This window comes from Canis lupus, chromosome 10 (genome assembly GCF_048164855.1).
Source record: "Canis lupus baileyi chromosome 10, mCanLup2.hap1, whole genome shotgun sequence".
NCBI lineage: Eukaryota > Metazoa > Chordata > Mammalia > Carnivora > Canidae > Canis > Canis lupus.
Window position 1 is genome coordinate 4,149,816 of NC_132847.1, and position 20,973 is coordinate 4,170,788.

At 54.4% G+C, this 20,973-nt stretch overlaps 1 protein-coding gene across 1 annotated transcript in view; it reads left to right on the forward strand.

The window, feature by feature from the left end:
• The window catches only part of COL23A1 (collagen type XXIII alpha 1 chain), a 322,014-nt gene that overhangs the window by 280,100 nt on the left and 20,941 nt on the right, over window positions 1–20,973 (forward strand). Inside the window, exons 6-8 of the mRNA XM_072840567.1 lie at window positions 14,571–14,597; window positions 16,263–16,289; window positions 17,597–17,623. Coding sequence (XP_072696668.1) covers window positions 14,571–14,597; window positions 16,263–16,289; window positions 17,597–17,623 — 81 coding nt within the window. The remainder of the gene's footprint in view (window positions 1–14,570; window positions 14,598–16,262; window positions 16,290–17,596; window positions 17,624–20,973) is intronic.

Consider the following 20,973-nt stretch of genomic DNA (forward strand, 5'->3'; position numbering starts at 1 on the left):
AACCACTGAGCCACCCGGGCTGCCCGAGGAAATCATTTTTTAATTTAATTTTATTTTATCTTAAGATTTCATTTATTTGTGAGAGATACAGAGAGAGAGAGAGAGAGAGAGAAAGAGAGAGACAGAGACATAGGCAGAGGGAGAAGCAGGCTCCATGCAGGAAGCCCGATATGGAAATGGATCTGGATCCTGGAACCCTGGGATCACACCCTGGGCCAAAGGCAGATGCTCAACCACTGAGCCACCCAGGTGTCCCACCACTTTTTAAAAGAGCTTCCAGGGTATCCCTAGGTGGCTCAGCTTCCAGGGAATCCCTGGGTTGCACCCACCTTCAGCCCAGGACATGATCCTGGAGTCCCGGGATTGAGTCCCACGTCCCGCTCCCCACATGGAGCCTGCTTCTCCCTCTGCCTGGTGTCTCTGCCTCTCTCTGTGTGTCTCTCATGAATAAATAAATAAAATCTTAAAAAAAAAAAAAAAAAAGAGCTTCCAGATCCCATTCTGTCCAGGAATTGGAATTAGCAACCTTGGAGTAATTCTGAGCTCCGAATATTGTAGGTCAAGTGTTGGACCCACAGAGGAGCTCTAGGCACTGGGCTCTTCTTGCATTTTGGGGGTGGGGGGATCAGCATTTATGTAGATAAAGTGATTTTTGCCATTTCATACACAGGAGGCTTGGCTCTGTTCAATGAATTTGGAAGGTCATGCCCTGTGCTGGGTATTGCATTGACACAAAGATGAATCAGACCAGTCACAGTCTTTGGGGAGCTGTGGGGGTGGGGAGCCAATCAATGACTCTATGCCAGATGCTTTCCCAGATCTTTGGACCAGCACTGAATAAGAGAAACAAGGAGAGGGTGTGCCTGGGTGGCTCAGTGGCTCAGTCGGTTAAGCGGCTGCCTTGGGCTCAGGTCATGAGCTTGAGCCCCATGTTGGCTCCCTGCTCAGCAGAAAATCTGCTTCTCCCTCTCCCTCTGTGCTTTCTCTCTCTCTTGCTCTCTCTCAAATAAATAAACAACCTTTTAAAAAGAGAGAGAGAGGGCAGCCCGGGTGGCTCAGGGGTTTAGCGCTGCCTTCAGCCCAGGGCGTGATCCTGGAGACCCGGGATCAAGTCCCGTGTAGGGGTCCCTGCATGGAGCCTGCTTCTCCCTCTGCCTGTGTCTCTGCCTCTCTCTCTGTGTCTCTCATGAATAAATAAATAAAATATTTTTTAAAAATTAAAAGAGAGAGAGAGAAGGGGAAAGAAACAATAAACAAGGAAACCAATAAACTAGCGGTGAAATGTGCTAGCAAGAGAATAAAGTAGGGATGTATCGAGAGTGCCAGCTGGGCGCATGGGTGGGCATAACTAGGATGAAATCATTGCAAGGCTCTTGGGGGTGATGAGCTTTTAATGGTAAAAACGATGCACAGACCTGTGGGGGAAGTGTTCCTGAGGGAAAAAAAGCAAGTGCATGAGGTCATGAGGTAGGGAAGATCTTCACATGTCCAGAGTACACGCGAGGCCAGCGGGGCAGGAGTGAGCGAGCAGATGAGGGGGGTGTGGTGGAAGGGTAAGCCGGAGAGAGCTCCAGGGCTGCGCAGAGAAGTTCGTCTGCTGTAGGCTAACAGGCTGACCAAGGCTGGTGGCCAAGGAAACTTGGCTTTGTGTTTACAGAAACCACAAACTGCCTTGCCAGGGGCTCGGAGATTCCCCTCCTTTCTGAGGGAAGACAGAACAGTCTCGTCTCCTCCCCTCCCCCCAAGCCCTTCCAGCATGCCAGGGAAGCAAGTGCACTTGAGTGCTTGCTCTCACCCTGGGAGGTCCATGGGCTCCTCCCTACTTGACAGATGAGGAGGCTGAGCTCCCCGCTAATAGCACTTGGCAGAGACACAAGGCCCACCCGCAGGACAAAGCCCAGATTGGCGCATAGGCTGGGGACACCTCGGGCACAATAGCCACCCCATCAGGAAGCAGGCTGGAGTAGCAGGTGGGAGCTCAGGACCCTCTGTGCAGTGGCAGGAGGTTCTTTCTCCTCTTAGCACCCAGGGAAAATGATATTGGGAGTCCGTATTCTGTTCCTCATCCTTACCCCTTGCTCTTACCTGGGCCTGGAGCTCACCCCCAGGCCACCTCCGCTATCACATGGCCCAGACCCTTTCTTGCTCTCCGTCAAAACCAAAATGGAAAATCAAGTCTAACTTAAAGAAAGAAGTCTGTTTCTCCATTCCACCTTCTTTGCTATTCCTCACTCATGTTTGTATTATAGCCGCTATTAGAAATTAGGAAGAGAGGCATCCCCCTTGAGATGAAGTGTCCAATTCTGTTTCCCTGGCCAGCGTCCTGTCCCTGTCAAGAAGCCACTGAATGGAGCAGGGCCCAGCTGGGGGACCTGCCTTGGCAATCACTTAGGCCTTCTTGGTCTCTGTATCCATGTTGGCCAAAGGCGAGGCTTGGCCCCAGTGGAAAACGTCTGGAATCAGATCCGAGTGGCACTTCACAGTTTATAAGCACATCCCAACCCCATACATTATGATCTGTGCCCATTTTATGTATTAAAAAGCTGAAGCTTATAGGGGCGTGCTGCTCTTCCAGATGTCAAGGTGGGCAAGGACTCAGGGCCTGGCTTTCCTTCTGAAAACTCCCCAAAACCCAGACCGTGAGAGCCTCCCATACAGAGACCTTTCCAGTGCTGCCAGTGGGGCTGTAATACATCCAGATGGCCTTGGATCAAGTGGCTAACTCTGCCTGGGACCAGGGGACGCCTCACAGAAAAAGGACATTTAAGGTGTGTCTTGAGGGATGAGCAAGAGTTGGAAAAGGATTACACCTCAGGGGATACAATGTGGTCCCCTGTCCCTGGGGAACAGTGACTCTGCAGGCCCACAGAGAAAGGAGGGTGGTAAAGCTGAGTGCAGGGCGCCCCCCCCCCCCACCCAGCCACAGAGCTTGGAGGTCACAGAAGCCCCTGAGTGACGTGGACAGGTGTGTACACTGCAGAGACCTCCCTGGCAAGGAAGGGGGCCCAAGGAGGAGGTGGGGGCAATAATTTGCAGAGGAAGCCTGAGTCAAGACTGCCCCAGGGAGAACAGAGTGAAAGGAGACAGATGGCAGAAATGAGAGCTGGCAGAGATTGCAGGCCAGGTGACAGGGGAGGGGCGGGAACCAGAGATCCTGGGCTGGGCAGTGCCCTGCCCCCTGAGCACCACCCTGCACCCAGCAGGAGAAATGAATGGGGCAGAGGGTGGCCAGGAGCTCCACTGTGTCTGTCTCCAGAATCAGCAATGGGTGCACTGCCAGCCTTGGTCCCAGGGAGAGCCGAGCTTTGAGCTGAACTGTACTAGGCAAGACAGGGTCTCAGCCTGGGACCAATTTTGAAATGAAACACTCAGTTGGACCGTTTGGAATTAATCAAGTGAGCAAAAGAGGACCACAGAGCACCACACATTCATATGCTTTCTTGCACTCTCAAAGTTCAAAAACAGCTTTGATTGTAAAAATGTAATTAGTTAAATGATTCATCTGTAATATTCCAAATTCATCTGTTTTTAGATTTCGACAACTTACATCTCATTTTCATCTGGCCCCCTGCCGGGCTGCTCCCTTGCTCCCCAGATTCTGGGTGGAGTGGGATGGGATGAAAGACTTCCCGAGCCACCCGATAATGGCCCCCAGATTGGAACCTCAGGGAAACACCACCAGGCCCGAGGGAAAGGGATTTCCTCCCCAGGGTCCTGCGTCAGCCTGGGGCAGGCGCTCCTTGACTCCAGGCCCCTGGCCTCAGGCCCGTGCTGTGTCCCCAGGGTCCCTTCGATTGTCACATGTAGGGTTCCCAGATGCTTTGCTTACCCTCTGTAGCTTTTTGCATTTCCTGACAGTAGCCAAGAACCCCCAACCCCAGATTATCAGCCTCCTCCCCAAGTCCAGCTCTGGGAAAGCACTTAGCAGGACAGCCCTGTGGGGGGTCTGCAGAGGAGGTCCCCCACCCCTCCCCACCGTTTGCAGGAGTGCACGCACAGACATCTTTGCAGAGTGCAGGATTGCCGGCTGGACCTTTCCCGCTTCCCCAGGCAACAAAGCACGCCTCCCTGCATTGCATGGAAGGCCTGTTCACAGAGCTGCACCAGGTCACAGAGGCAGCCTCAGGCCCTCTAAGGAAGTAGACTTGAGAGAAAGCAGCTATTTGGGTACAAAGGTGGTCCAGCCAGCTCTTCCTGAAACCCGAGACTGGACCCATGCCTTGCCCATGCGGTGGAAAGAGAATGGGCTTTGGGGCTTCATAGACCACGTGGCCTCAGGCACATCCCTAACCTGTCTTCTGTCGTTGAGCTAACCAGGTAGGTGACCCTACAGAGCCCTGGTGTCAGGCACACAAGCTGGGTTCAGCGAGTGACAGTTCCTGCCACCATGAATGGTCATTGACCTCAGCAAGTGGAGCCTTTGAGGCTGAAGGAGCCCTTCTTGGGCCAGTGTCCCCAGCACTCAGCACCGTAGCTGCCCCCCCAACCCCACCCACCCACCCAGGGCAGGAGTCCTCAGGTGCCTGGGGCAGGCTTCAGCTGGTCAAGAGCGCCCCCTGGTGATCCCAGGTTTAGACATCAGCACTGGTGGGAAACCACATTCATAGAGACAACCACCGGCAACTGGTTCTTTCAACTGTGTGTTGTGTTCTCACTAGGTTGGTTGTGGTTGAGCGGGAGAGAGAATCAAAATTCATGGAAATTCCAAACTCACTATGCACTGTGGTCAGGGCTGAGACCACCTGCAATCCGGGCCTGGCCTGCTGGGGGTCTGGGGTGCTGCCCTGAGCAAGGAGGGTGTGAGCCGAGGGCAGGAGACAAGTAGGTGCTGACACAGGATGTTGCAGAGGTATATCCAGACAGAGAACACAGTGAACAGGCCAGGTTGGCTAGGGAAAGGGGGGGTGGGGGCAGGAGAAAGAGGAAGCCAGTGACCCTGAAGTCCCAGCATCCCTGAACCAATTAGCTGCCTCCCCAGAGGCCACAAGGTAGAGGGAATTTGCCACAGCATCCAACCTGGGAGGGACCTGACGTACACAAAAAATTTGCAAACCCATCATGCTGTCCAGGAAGTAGTGAGTTCCCCGTCACTGGAGGTGCGCAAAGGCTGCACACTCACTTACTAGGAAGGGCATCTGAGAGGCTGGCCCTAGTAGGTCATCTTCCCACAAGTGAGTTGTTTCACCAATAGGGCCTCTTTTGGGGGCCACTCAGACCCAAACCCAGTGAGACAGGATGCACAAGCCTAGCTTGGGGAGCCAGGTGTGGGGGTACTTACCAGGTGCTTGCTGAAGCGAGAGGGGATGATGAGATGGGAAGCACACAAGATTTAGGCATGAGATTCAGGCTTCTGTCCCAGGCAGACCTGACAATTCTTGGCCTTCCCAAGGAAGGCTGGGCATGTGGGGGCTGGAGGCAGGGAGGCTGGTGGAGGCTGGTACAGGAGGGAGACCAAATCCTAGGCAGGGGCAGGTGGGGGACTGGACAGGGTTCCGAAGTTTGGGAGAGCACAGGGAATGGTAGAGCCTGGGCTAAACTGGGGAACACACGCCCCACCTAAAGGGGGTGCCACAGTTCAGCCCATGCACGTTGATCATCCTCACATAGCACAGGTCACATAACACATATCACACATCCCAACAGTTCAAGAGAAGCTGGAAATCCAAATTTCACACAAAACCTTTGGATTCTTAAGGATTCCAACCAATTCACCACCATGATAATTGTGACAATTGTGTTGTCTGGAAACCAAGGAGGGCCCACCCTACAGCCCAGGGGATGGTGACTAGAGAGGCCTGGGGGTAGCCAGGACCCTGGGGGGTCTCTGTGGAGCACCTGCAGCTTCAGTGTCTGCTGCCAGCTGTCTCTGTCCCTCTGTCCCCTGGTCTCTCGGCTGCACCTTCTAGCTCTCTTAGACCATCTCCCTTTTGTGGTTCACACCACACTCAGATCATTACCATCTGGTCAGCTGCTCTGTCCTGCTAGCCCCTCACCCTAGCACAGTCTGCCACCAAAATGGGTACCCCAGCCTGTCTGCTACCTCCAGTACCTTCCACCAGGCCATCCCCACGTGCCTGAGCTAGAGAAACCAGGCCAGAGACCAGACCGCTCAGGCGCACACAGTGCACCTCACCTGCCCATCCTCCACGGTCCCACCCCAATGGGAGTCAGGCTCATGACTCCCTCTACCCCACCCAGGAACGATTTGTCCTGATACCTGACATGTAGCAGGCAAATGTGTAATTTAAGCAGGTATTTTGGGATCGGTTCAAAGGCATAGCACCCCCTCTTTCAGCCATGATGTATAATATGGACATATGTATAATTGCTTCCAGCACACACAGGATATACTGAGCATGCCCTCTCCCCAAAATAGAAGCCAGCTGGCTTCCTGGCCTCACCAGAATTGTAGAGCTGAAAGGGACCCAGGAGATTTTCTAGGCAGAGGCTGACAAGCCTAGCTGCCTCTACAGAGCCTGCACGTCACCTGGCTGGGGCAGTAGGGTGGGCGGAGCCTGTAGTCCTGTGGCAGGGCCACGCTTCAGGAGCACTTGGCACAGCAGCTTTGTCAGGCAAGCAGACCCTAGGGTGGGAGGGCACCATCTTCCAACTTTTCTAGAAAAGTACAAGTTCTCGATGTTGTTGTAGAACATCACAATTTTAAAATGTTGCAACTAATTCATTTAGTTTGGTTTGGATTTGTTTTTTTTTTGTTTTTTTTTTTAACTGTACGGACCAAACCCAATCTGGCTTCCGGCCAGCCCATCACCGTACAGAGAAGGGGGGAAGCTTGAGCAGCCCCCTTACCTCAGCAGGTTCCTTGAGCCCCACCCAGCTAAAGTCTTCACGGCTGGCTGAGTTTGGGGTGCAATTAATTGGTGGCTCTACAGAGTGCCCCAGATACCAGGTCAGAGTTCCCCAGGAGGAACCGGGTACCACCACAGGGCACGAGCTGCAGCTGGGCTGGACCTAAGGGCAAAATTCAAGTCTGGGAAATCGCTGAACCAGGACCATCTTGCTGTGGCCCATGTGTGTGAGGAGCCTGGTCTGAGAAATCAGGACCACATGGTGCTGACCTGCCCACCCACTCTAATGAGGGAGCCTTCACATAGGAATGCACACGTCCCAGGCTGGGACCCCGGGGCCTAACAGCCTTGTAATTTGATGAATTGTCAACATCTGGACCATAATTACTGGTCCCTGGACTGATAATCCTGGTAAGCCTCCTCACATCCAGGGGCCCCATCCTGGTGCAATTTGGAGGCTCCATTCCCCAACAGGAGCCGTCAGCAGGAATTATAGCCAGCCAATGAGACAGCCACCCCGCTCCAGCCAGTCTGAGCATCCAACTCCTGTCTGTATCTAAACATGGCCAGTTTATTAAGTCAGTTCAGCAGAGACTCTGGCAGATTGGGAGGCCTGAGCCCCAGCTAACAGGGAAGAAGAGAACCAATAACTCCCCCCCCCCCGCCCCCCAGTATGGGTTAAACAGTCAGCCCAGCCCTTTTGTTTTGGAGTTTCCTCCACCCCAAGCTGATACACACTGAGCCTTCAGTGATGGACCAGCAGACTTCACCTCCCAAACTTCTTTCACTAAGAAACCTCCCCTCCTTTACCATTCCTGTTTATTTTCCCCCAAAAGATGGCTCTGGGGAACACTGCTTAGGAAATATTCAGGGCGGGTGGGGGGGAACAGACCCACGAAGGCAGAGTCCCACTGCCTGCCACTCAGAAGACCACACGAGTTCACATCCCAGCACTGCCCACTGCATCCCCGCTGCGCCTGCCCAGGGCCAATGCAGACCCCTTGCCTGTGTCAGGTGCTACAGGGTCTTGTGCCTCGGGTTGGTCTGACAGAGGAGGAGGGAGAGGAGAGAGACCTGGAATTCCTGTTAAACTTGTCCTTGGGGAGAAGAAAGACATGTGCTCCATTTTACAGGTAGGAAAACTGAGGCTCTAGATGGCTCAGGTCGCTGAGCCAGGGCAAGGAGCCAAAGCAGCACACAGGGGCTCTCTCTGCATGCCTGGCCTGCATCTCGTACGCAGCACATTGGAAGCATCCCAGAGCTCTGCTGATCTGCACGGAGTCAGGGCAAGTGGGGGCGGGGGGCGGGATATAGAGTGATTTAAAGCAGAATTGAGGCTTGTAAATAGCCGTGGGGTTTTGTGGAGGGCAGAAGGTGTTGAAAACCTCTGGTAAATTCCATGGCTTGATCAGGCAGGAGAGGGAGCTGGTGGGAAGAGTTCCTGTGGGCACAGTGGTGTGGCATCTGACCCTCGGGAGCACCCATCCCATGCAGACTAAGGCTCAGAGAGAGGATCTGAACCCTGGCAAGGCCAGCACTCTGCCCACATCCACGGGCTGCCCCAGGTGCCTTCCTTCCTGCTCCTCCTGTGGGAGATGCCCCTGATCCGAGCCAGGAGACCACTGCCTTGACCAGGTAGGACCCAGACACCAAGGGCGTGCCTCCGCCCAGGCTGGGGCTCTGCTAGTCCAGACTGCTCACCTTCCCAAGTGGCCCTGTTCTGCACAAAACTGGCTTGTTGTCAGCTAGGACGCTCAGCGTGGACCCTGCCCTGCCTTGGTTGAGGCTTACCGGGCCCTCCACCCCATGGTTGTCCTTGGCTCCCTTCAAACCAATCCCAGGCCCCTCCCTGGGGTGTCTTCCTCCTCTCAGAGCACCCAGAGCCAGGCTTGGGCTTCCCTCCAGCCTGCAGAAACACCTGGTGAATAGATGGTCCACGCGGCCTCCCAGTGAGCCTGGGGATGCTGCCGTCCTGAAGGGCCACAGGCAGGACGATGGTTCAGACCCAACTTGCAGGAAGGAAACCTGTTTCATAGCGTGTAACTCAGTGTTTCTCAGACTTACTTGACGGGCGAACCCATTCTCCAAGCAAGCCCCTTAACACTCTGCAGGACAGTGTTCCAGGGGACTCCAGTTTGGGCAAGACAGTGTTAGGGTGACCAGGAGTGGGGATCTGTCCTTTCTTGGTTCACAGCCCAGGGCCCAGCCTTTCCCAGGATGAGAGGGATCAGCTCACTGCCTGAAGTCAGGCAGGTCCATCTGGCCCCAAAGCCAGGCTGTTTCCTTCCTCTGCCCCCACTGAGTTCCCTCCTTATCGCCTCCCAGTGACCACTGGTCACCCAGCAGCCTCTTTAGGGGTCAGCTCTTTCCCCACACAAAGAACTCAGGGGCCCGGGCACAAGTTTTCTTGCCTGTACGTCAACAGAGATGAGCCCAGAGCCTCCTGCCCAGACCAGGACCCCGGCTCTGGGTCAGCTTGGTCCCCAAGGCCGGCCTGGCAGTGGGGTTTCTGTGTGTGCCCCAGGGATCTGCTCAGCATCAGATTCAACGCCCAGTCTTGGTTCTTGGGGATTGAGGACGACCTCCCTTCCGCCTCCTGGCAGGTGTGTCCAAGATCACTGCTCAGGCTGCACCTTCTGCCCTTTTTTTTTTAAAGTCAATTAGCAACATAGAGTACATCGTTAGTTTCAGGTGTAGCATTCGATAATTCATCGGTTGCATTTAACACCCAGTGCTCATCACATCACCTGCCTTTATCGGAAACTACATACTTCGTTGACTTTTTTTGAGAACTCTTAAGTCCTGGGAACCAAGTGGTCTGTGATGCCAGTTAGAGGCAGGCCCTAGGAAGGAAAATTGGGGGTTTTGCCCCTCGCAGGCTCTCTCACACCCACCAGAAAGAGCCATTGGGAACACCAGGAATAATCTCAGAGTTGAAAGAGGACAGAAGCCTCCCAGGAGGCAGGAGTCCCAAGGTCACTCTCAAGAAGAGGCAACAAGAGATTCCTCCTGTGGGGTCCAAGCCAAGGGAATGTCCTGGGCTCCCTTCCCCAGCGGACTTTTCTAGAAAAGCAGGGCACCTACAGCTCTGTGTGCTTTACATCCAGCCAGCCGACATTCTAGAACCTGGCTGGGGACCCAGTGGTGGACCAATCAGGAAAGGCTGAACCAGGACCCATGCCCAGGGCCCAGTGTGGGGTAGGGGGGCTTTGGGCACCAGATCAGGTGGTCTGAACATTATCCTTCAGGAATGAGGCCACCAAGAGGGGTTCAAGCAGGAGAGCAGATTTGCATTCTAGAAAGTTCTCCAGGGCATTGCATGGGAGAGTGCAGGTATTAGGGAAGGGCCATAGGGATGGTGCTCAGGTCTCAGGTGTATGTCATAGGGCTTTCATGGAATGCAGTGAGGAATGCTATGATGTGCCTCATGGGGCCAGCCACCAGATTGCCCTATATGTGCTTCCCTAGGCATCAGCTGCTTCCTGGGGGTCATGCAGACATGGTGCCCATGCTGCCCCCGGGGAGAGGAGCTGAGCAGAAGGGAAGGACGTTTGCTTTGTCCTGTCTCTTTCTGCATACTTTAGCACATGTAGCACCTTTTCAGCAGAACACACACGCACACACACACACACACGTGCACACACACACAGGCCTCCAACGCAGGGAGGCCTGCATCTCCCTGTTACAGATGATGAGGCCCAGGGCACCAGCTGGCATGCGGGAAAGCCTGATCCAGTCCTAGATGTGTCTGACTCCAGAGCCTGCCTCCTCTGACCACCTCACAAATCTCCTGGAGCCCAGTCATAGGGCTTTCTTCCAGAAGGAGGAGGTACCAGCTCAGTGGCAGACAGGCTAGGGGGATGCTGCTTCTCCTTGGGGTGGCTCCCAGAAGGGCCATTTGCACTGGGCCTTGAGGAATAAGTAGGAGTTCTCCAGGTGGAGGCAGGACTGTGTGCAGTGGAGGGAAATGGGAAAGCACAGGTTGGGGCCAGGAAACAGCATGATGGGTGAAAGTCCATGGGCCTCCAGCAGCACCCAAGACCCCTGGAGCATCTCTTTCTGAATCCCAAGAGCTGTCAGAAGGCTGTGGTGTGACAGCGTTTAGGGGAAAATTAGAGCGAACCCAGGACAGGAACAGCCCTGGGAGAACAGGTAATGAGGATGCTGAGGCTCAGAGAGGTTGACTGGATCTCCCAGGGTCACACAGCAAGTGTGTCTGTCCAACTCAACACTCCCTCTGGTGGAGAGCTAGGGTGACAGAGGGTCCAGAGAGGGTCTGTTCAGTAGGTGAGATGGAGGTACCAGGAATCCCAGAAGGAAGGCAAGGCCTGCGGGGCTCCATCCCAGCTCCTTGGGGACAACCACTTGTCAACCGTGCTGCCTATGCTGCAGGAGAGGAAGCACTGCATGGAGAGGAGGGCCTGTTTCAGCCCCTGGGCAGTCCTACTGGCTCAGCTGCTTCATCAGCAGGCTGGGACTGTGGTGCCCGCCTCACAGGGCAGCAGTGAGGGCAGAGGCTGAGAAGGGTGAGGCAGGATTCAGTGGAATCCATACGGATGAGTACCAGAGCATTCATGGACTTGCCCTGGAGAGTCCCTGCCTCTGGGGCCCCAGGGGTGGGGTGCCCACTTCCCCAGACCAGCGCTGCACTGTGTCCCAGCCCCACTCAGGGGCCCCCTGAACTCATGCTGCTGCCAGTGACTGGCCAGGAAGCTCACTATGTCCTCCATCCCAGCGTGTGAAGACGAAGGAGATTAACTTAGTGCCAAGATGCACCTCAGTCTCTTTTTCATCTCAGTTTGCAGTATGGCTTTTCCCTAATCCCTGCAGATTTGCAGAAGGGTGCTGTTTGGGGGCTCAATTCAGCAGGCCACGGGATGTATACAAGGCCTGAGCACAGCATCTGTGGTGGCAGCCACGCTACACAGGTTGGCCAGGGGCCCATAGGCAGCCGAGCCCCAGGGGGCAGTGGGACGGAGCAGGAAGCTTTGAGGGCACTCAAGGGCAGGCAGACTGGGTAGCATGGCCAGGAATCTAGGCGAGGCCACTGCAGGTGGCTTAGCACCCAGAGGACTAAAGCACTAAAGAGAACCAAAGCACCTTTCTGGCCTCCAGCCCTGCCTTGTTACTGGCCATGTGGCCCTGGGCAAGGTCTTTCCCTCCCTGGGCCTCAGTCTCCTCCTCTGTAGGACAGGAATGAGAACACCTGCCTTACAGGCTTCCTTTTTTTAAGATTATTTATTTATTTATTCATGAGCGACACAGAGAGAGAGGCAGAGACACAGGCAGAGGGAGAAGCAGGACACCGGAATCACGACCTGAGCCTGAGGCAACGCTCAACCACTGAGCCCCCCAGGTGCTCCTTTGCCTTACAGGCTTACTGTGCTGATTCAGACTGAGTATAGGGACCACAAAGAGCCCCCCTAGAAGACAGCCAGGGTGGGACTGGACCCCAAGTGTGCTGTGGCAGCAGAGGGGATCAGGTCTGGGTGAGGCCTAGCAGGGCGCCAGCATGGGGAGGAGGGGAGGTGCAGGGCCCAATTTTAGGAGACTAAGGGGTGGAAGCTTCAGGCATGTGGATCCAGGGCCATCTCCTGCTAGCCCTGCAAGGGCAGCTCCCAGTGAGCCTCAGTGATGGAGACTGGGCCTAGGACGGGCTGTCCTGGGGCACGGAGGTCTGGTGATTGAGCTAGGGAGATTGGCTGCTTGCTGCTGGGCCCAGCAGGCAGGGCTGCCAGCTTCCAGGCAGCATGCAGGCCTGAGAAAAGAGACTGGCTTCCCGGAGCCAGAGTGTCTCCCAAGTGGAGGAGCCAGGGAAGGACTCTGCAAGCAGAGGGAACAGCCCATGCAAGGGCATGGAGATGGGAAAGAAGCAGAGAGCTTGGGAAAACCAGGGACACAGGACACCCGAAAAGCAGAGGCTGGCCTTGGTGGTGAGGAATCCAGTGCTGGGCCGGGGAGTGCAGCCACAAAGGTGACAGGGACAGACCTGTCCCTGTGAGGGAGACCAGGCTGGGAGGTTGACGCTGAGGCAGAGTGGCCCCTCCGCTTGCAAGCCCCCTGCCTTTGGGCTGCTGTCTCTGCCCACAGTGCCCTCTCTAAAACCCCGGATGTTACTTTCTCGGTAGCATGCCCTCATCTTTCCCAGTACCCCACAGAGCCTGGCAGGCTGTCACCCTGCTCAGAGCTGGTGGCACCCTTTGTCTGTCCTGCCCCTGATCTTTCCTCTTTATGCCAGATGTATCTGCACGTGCTTCATCTTTGTAGCTACCTTCCTTGGCTTGACTCCACACACATTTAGAGGCACACGCTTTGTGCCAGGCCTCATCCAAGCACTGGAGACATGGGGATCAAACCCTTTCCCTGGATCCACTGGAAGACGTGTAGTCAGCACAGTGACAATGCATGAGGTCCTGTGCACACTAAGGAAATGTGCTGGGTGTGGGGACGGCTGGCCTGACTCTAGGAAGTGGAAAAGCCCGGAGGGTTCACAGAAGAGGAGGTGACTGAGCTGAAAATGGCATGCAAGGGGGTGAAGGGTGTGCCAGGCAGGCAGGCAGGGGACGTGTGCAAAGGCTCAGGGCAGTTGAGCTGCCTAGAACATTTGCGGTGTCTGTGGGGATGAGGAGGCCATGGCAGGGAGGAGGGTGGGTTTGACAGGAACCAGATGGACCCAGTTTGCGGCCCTGCCCTTGGATTCCTGTGTACTCTCACGTGGTGGTGGAGCTCAGGGGGCTTTCTGAGTGGGCAGGGGCTGGACGGGCGAGGGTGCCCATGGGGGCTGCTTCTCTCGGCCTTGGCTTTGGCCTACGAAGGCCAGGGCAGTGCGGGGAACTGAAAGAGCCTTCGAGATTCTTACAGTTCTGTGTTAGCCTGTTTGGGCTGCTCCAACAAAGAGCCATGGACTGGGTAGCTTAGAAACTACGGAAATCTACTTCTCGCAGGCTTGGAAGCTGGAAGTCTGAGGTCAGGGCACCAGCTTGGCTGGGTTCTGGTGGGGGCCCTCTTGCGGGGCCCCAGGCAGCCGTCCCCTCTCTGCGTCCTCACGTGGAGGACACAGAGGCAGGCAGCTCTCTGAAGCCTCGCTTATAAAGAGACTACTATCCCATTCATGAGCCTCCACCCCCATGACCTAATCGCCTCCCCAAAGCCTCACCCACTCCCAACACCATCACACTGGGGGTTAGGTTTGAACACATGTGTTTGGGGGAGACACGTTCAGTCCCTACCAACTTACATGTGGCAGAACCCAGTTTGAACTGGCTTTAAGAAAAGCTGCTGACGAACAGAAGTGGGCAGGGGTTAGTGGTTTCAGCTTTAGACCCTTTGCCTTGTTTTTTCTCTCTGTCTCTCAGTTCCGACTTCCTCTCTGTTGGCTCTTTTTCAAGCCACATGGTACCCCCAGGAGCTCCACCTTAGCCCCACCAGGAGAAGAGAGCCCTCTTTCCGCCAAAGGGCCACCATTCAAAGTTCCAGACGTGATGCTCATCCCTGAACCAGTCACCCTGGTTGAGGGAATGTGACCACGCACCTGTGTGCAGATGCAGGTGGTTCCGGGGAAGGAGAGAGGATCTCTTGTCTGAGGAGGGGATTCTGGGCAGCAAACACCCAGATGCCTCTACTCCAGGTCCATGCAAAGCATATTCAGACCATGGGCTGATGTAAGGCTTTGGTCTTTGATACTCTGTAGTATCTCTGGGTAATAAAACACACAGGAAACGCCTTTCCAGTGTGTAACCTCTGCTCTTTGTCTCTCGTTTCCAGGGACCACTGGGTCTGGATGGCAAGCCTGTAAGTGATGACAGGACAATTCTACGTGGTCCTGGGAACAGGCCACTTGTGGGGCTGGAAGTGATGGGGAGGGGGGTGCCAGAGGGAAGGGACCACTGGAACCTGGCTCATCATGGAGACGTCATTTGGGCATCAGACTTCAATTCAAATCCAGACCCACTACTTGCTGACTCTACAGCCTTGGGGAGGCCCCTTCACCTCCCAAGCCTGGGCTCTGTCAAGTGCGGTCAATTAACCGTCCCCACATTAACCAGTGGAGAAGTATGGATAGCACTATTCCTGACGTCTAGTCAGCCTTCAAAGCATACAAGCCCCTCCTAGCCAGCCCCAGACACAGTCTCAACACTTCAGTGGTAAGCATTGGGCTGGTAAGATCTTAACACCTGGATGAGGAACCTGGGGTCCACAGGCATTTTCAGCAGAATGAATAAGCTGCTCAGGGAGACAGCATAATTAAATAAATAATTGGATGTGGATAGATAGGCAGGTGGGTGGATGGATGGTTGGATAGATGGATGAACAAATGGATAATAAATATTTGAATGGAAGGATGGATGGACGGATGGACAGATGAATGGGTTGAATAGACGGATGAGTGAGTGGGTGGAAGGAAGGATATATGAATGGATTGATGGAAGATGAATGGATGGGTGGAAGGATGAGTGGATGGATGGATAGATGGAAGGAATGAACAAAGGTAGGATGGATGGATGGATGGATGGATGGATGGATGGATGGATGGATGGCTGACTGGCTGGATGTTGGATGAATAGATGGATGAACAAATGGATCGATGAATGGTTGGATGGAAGGACAGACAAATGAATAGAAAGATGAATGGGTTGATGAACAGATGGGTGAGTGAGTGGATGGAAAGAAGGGTGTATGAATGAATTTATGGAGAAGTGGATGGATGGATGGATGGATGGATGGATGGATGGATGGATGGATGGATTTATGAATGGTTGAATAGAAGGACAAATGGATAGATGGATGAATGGGTTGATGAACAGGTGGATGGGTGGGTAGATGGCAGGAAGTAAAGATGGTTGGATGGAAAGAGGTAATAAGTCAATATTTGTACCAACAGTCGGATGCATGAGAGAGTAGCTGAGTTAGTGGGTGGACAAATTCATGATGGTTGAGCAGACAAGGGAATGAAGGAATGAATGAAATAAAACAAGTGATTGAGGAGTGGTCAGATGATATGTGCAGTATTAAAGGATGGAGGAAAAAAATAAAATAAAATAAAATAAAGGATGGAGGAATGCAAGGACCGCCTGGATGGACAATTGTTAAGTGAATGAATGAGCAAAAGCATTACCCACTGAAGGGATAATGGAGAGTTAGGGTTCAGCAGCCACTGGGCACAGCAGGTGCTGAGCTGGGAGGGCTCTGCTTTCACAGGGGAAGTGACAGCACATGTGCCCCTACCCCAACTGAGAGGTACCAGGGGGACCCCCAAGTCCCCTGCCTCCCTCATGCAGAAGACCGAGGTGTTGTCCAGCAAGGGCAACCCTCATTAACAGCAGACAGACTTAAGTGCTTCCCCACCCAGCTCAGCCTCACAGGCCCTTCTGCCCCCAAAGCCTTAGGGAAACCAGAAGGGGAGCCAGCCCAGTCCTCCTCGCTCATGCCTGTTCTTTCTGCAACTTTTTTCTCCAGGGACTTCCAGGGCCCAAAGGGGAAAAGGTAAGTGATGCTGGAAGCTGTCTGGATGTAGATATGATGAAGGACACCAGAAAACTGCCTCCAAACCCCAGCTCCAGAGTGTGGCCTGGGCATGTCATATCCCCTCATAGAGCCTAAGTTTCCCCATCTGGAAAGTGGGACTGATAGTGCCCCCGTCCTAGTGGTTCCATGGTTATGTTTAACAATTTAAAGTCCCAGAGGGGTTACACTGGAGTTCTCCCAGCACCAGAACATGACAAAACTCAAAGCACAGTCTTCCCAGAATGAGAAGCTTCTAAAGCAAGTAATCATGAAAGGGGGATGCCAGGAGAGCCCTGGGCAGGGGTGATCGAACAGTCACTGTGGGTGGTGTTCTTTGTGAGGAGTGCTTGCCCCCCAGGAAAACAGGTGATGGACTGCTGCCCCTGTGATCTCTACAGCCCCTGAGAGAAAGGCTTCCCTGACATTTGGCACTAAATGAGACCTCCTAGTGCCTCAGAAGGGGAGAGAGGGGAGACCCAGTGTCCCACAGCAGGATCAGAGCAGGAAGGGCCCAGAGCAGACGCAGCTGTGGCAGGATGCTTCTAGGGAAGGGCTGGGTGAACAGGGCCGCATCCACCCCAGCGCCCCGCTGGGATGGGATGTGCGTGCTGAGATGAGGGCAGCCAGGGTTCCAGCCCACCAACAGAGCTGGGCCGGACGTGGGACCCAGAGCTCAGAGCATCAGGTTTGCATCAGGACTCCACCACCAACTGTATGGCTTTCAATGGGTTAGCTGGCTCTGCGGGCCTCAGTTTCTCCCTCTGTCAGCTACAGCAACCTCACAGAGCCACGGGGGAAGACTGCACGAGGTAATGGTCTGAGTGTCCTCTGTAGACGTGAGGCACACTTGCGGTTGGCAGGAGCGGTGATTTCTTCCCTGCTGGCTCTGGCTGAACAAAGCAGAGGCTTCGAAACCAGAGACAACTTGGTGTCTTGGCATCTATCACCGCCCCCAAACTTGGTGACTTAAAACGATCAAGTAATTACCATGCCTCACTGTGTTGAGGTTCCAGGATTCCAAGAGGACGCAGCGGGAATACTTTATCTAGGGGCTGGCGACAGACAGCACACCGACAGCACACCCTGCATGTGCTGGCTGTGTGACCTCGGGCAGGTTCTCTGTGCCTCAGTTTCCTCATTGGAAATGGAGATTAAAAACAGAACCCATGTGTTTGTTACACTTAGGTGAGATGATGTGAGTAAAACAGAGCACAGAATAAACCCTCAATACACATGACAAAGTAATAATAGTAGCAGTGATCTGTCTTCCTGTCTCTTATTCTTAGGGCACACCAGGAGACTTTGGCCCTCGGGTAAGAACCGATGCAAGACCCCCTCACCCACCCCATGTACTTCGTGTTATTGTATAATAAGGCACATCTAGCATTTCTTCTGGGTCCTTACACATATCACACAGGTCCTCAGGCTCTGCCCACTACCCACACTCTGCCCTGTGTGGTTTCACTGAAGTGGCTGCTGGCTGGAAGCCCCAGGACCTGGGCTGGCTGAGGCTACCCCCCACTGCACACATGGGTGTCTCTAGCAGACAGACATCCCAGTCATACTTACCACCATGGATGGGGGCATGGAGGAGGGGGGTACAGTGGAGCTAGTGCTGGCCCCAGACCATCCATGGCTGGCACCCTGGGCAGGTTACAGGATCGGCAGCCTTGAACCTAAAGCTCAGCTCTGCCATTATCAGCCCACGTAACCTTGAGCGACTCGCTTTCCCCTCTGAGACTCCGTTTCTCCAACTATGGTAGGTGGGAGTGGCAGCCCCTGCCCCATGCTGCTGTGGCAGTGATAAAAGTAGGCACCCAGCACCCAGGGTGGGGACAGTAGATAGATCCCCTGGCCCACAGTGCCTCCAGGACCCAAGGTACCCGGAAGTGCTTCGTGCCAATCCTGGGATCTCTTCAACAAAGCAGAATGGAGACCCCGGTGGGGCAGGCCCCACAAAGCAGATCTAGGCAGAGGGTCACTTAAGTGGCCCTTGACGCACGCCCCCCCCCCCCTTCCTGCCACAACAGGGGCTGAGGTCTGACTGCAGCTGCCCAGAGGAGGGCAGCAGAATGGTGTACTCCCAAGGTGTTTTCTTTTTCTTTCTTTTTTCTTTTTTTTTTTTCGTTTGTTTTTATTTAAGTTCGATTTGCCAACATATAGTATAATACCCAGTGCTCATCCCATCAAGTACCCAAGGTGTTTTCAAGAAGGTATATGGGGTGGAAATTGTAGCCAGGTGAGTGAGTCACCCCCAGCTGGCATCTGCAAGCACTGGAGGCAGGGATGGAGCAAGGGTGGGAGGTGGGCACTGAGTGTGGGGGATGGACAGGAGAAACAGCTGCAGAGCCAGGGGTGGGCTGGGTCCCAGTCCCAGCTCTGTGGCCATGACACAGCTCCGAGCCCAGTTTGTGCAGCCAGGCTAGGAGGGCCCACACCACAGGGGCTTGTGAGTAGGAGCTGAGAGCACGGGGCTGGCCAGGCTGAGTCCCCAGGACCAAAAGCCGACACATTGTCCCCAAAGTCAGAAAAGGCACCCACATTGAATTTTGTGGCTGCCAAGAAAAATTCTTTGCTCACTTTCTAGTGGATGTGTGAAAGCTGATCTTCTAAAATGGAGTGCTCAGTCCTCAACACACTAGAACTCACCCAGCCTGGGAGTCCTGAGAGATTCTCCCCAAAGCCTTCTCTCCACTCTTCATGGGTATCCTCTTGTTGTCTCAGTGTTGTTTTGTTTTTTTAAGACTTTATTTATTTATTCACGAGTGACACAGAGAGAGAGGCAGAGACACAGGCAGAGGGAGAAGCAGGCTCCCTGTGGGGAGCCCAATGCTAGACTGGATCCTGGGACCCTGGAATCACCACCCGAGCCGAAGGCCACTAAGCCACCCAGGTGCCCTGTCCCAGGGTTCTAGACATCTCTGAAACAACTGACACCCTAGAAAGCTCTGAGCCTTAAAAGGACAATGTGTCACTGTCCATCAGGATCCTGTGGGGCAGTGGGAGGGATCTCTCTCATCAAAGGCAGAGGCTGCTGGCACCACCACCCCCCACCCCCACCACCCCCACCCCCCCACCCCACCCCCCACCCCCCGGCTCGGCTGGGGATGATCTCTGCAGTCAGGGCTTCTCCCTGCATGGCAGTGGGCTTCCTCGAGGGGCATCCCAAGACTAGCATTCCAGGAGGCTGGAAGCTACCTGCCAGGCCAGTGAGGAGCTATATCTGGAGCAGACATGGCATCCCTTCTACTGCGTACGATCTGTCCCGTCATTCATGGGGCCCATCCAGAGTCAAAGTGGGGGAAGAGGAGCATCCCCAGCCCTTGATGGGGAGTGCTGGGGTCCCATTGCAAGGGGCCTCTGGGATGGGAAGGGGCGTAGCAGCCACCTTTGGAGAACATCGTCTGCCTCTCTCGGTTGCTGGGCTGGGTTAAGTGATTTTGTCTCCAGAAATCACCTCATCCTTTTCTAAATGACCTTTCTGCCTTCCTGACCACACAACCTGCTCACTGGCTAGATGGTTTTCCCACGGCTCCATCCGGGCTTTATAAGTAGAGAGCATCATGTGTACAGCCGCCGCATCTTCAAGGTAGCCTGGCCCAGTGGCGTGTCCGGGCCTGCTGGTTTGTGTGCTCCCTTGACCCACCCCTGTGTTTCCAGGGTTAGACCTCAGCCATCCGATCCCAGCGCACAGGCAAGGCGGCTGGCCAGCCTCATGTCCCAAGTACTCAAAGCAAAGCCTAAAAACCTCCCCTGGGGCCTGTTCAAGTGTCTGAACCCATATTCCTCCTCAATACGTAGAGTCCAGGCCAGTGGCCCATTGTGGGGCCCCTGGGCTGTGAGGGGGAGCAGAGCGGGGTGGGTGGCTTCAGATTCTTCCTGACACATCATAAAATGAAACTGCAGTTACCCACCACCATCCCACCCACGCACGGGCGAGCTAACCAACCCGGCGGTTTTCTTCACCTTGGCCTGGACTCACAGCCTCTTGGTCGGGACCCTGGCAGTGTCACACCTGAGTGGTGGACACTGAGAGTTCCACTTAACTTTAATTGGGAAAACAAATGAGCTGTCTCTGAGGTACACTTGGCTAGAGAGGCGAACTTACGTGTCATGGGATCTGAGGGTTACAAATGTGTCAAAAAGCTGTCGCTTGCCTCGGTGGCCAGAGGAAGTGCTGCCTTTCCTTGCTCTGTAACCCTGGGTAAACCATCACCCTCTCTGTGCCCTACCACTCTATCTGTAAAATGGGACAATAGCAATGCCCTGGCCAGGTGGTCACAAGGGTTGGGTGAGCCAGCTTTTGGGAGGTTCTGGCTCATCAGTGCTGGGCTACACAGCAGGGGTCCCTCCACAAGCGGCTTCTTCCTTGCTTGGCTATGGGACATTTGGGGGCTGCCGTCCCTGTGAGCCAGGCTTGCCCTGTTGCTATACCTGACGCCAGTACTGGAAACGTAGCACTGAGGCAATAGGAAGTGCCAATGGCACCGTGTCCTCCCTCCTTGCAGATGCGGCCACAAGGTGAAGGTTCTGGATGCCTGAGGTCTGACCTAGTACTAACATTGGGTCCTTGAGTTGGAAATAGGATGCTGCATGACAGGGACCATATGACCCTTCGACATTCTTCTTTCTTTTTCCCAACATTTTATTTTATTATATTTCA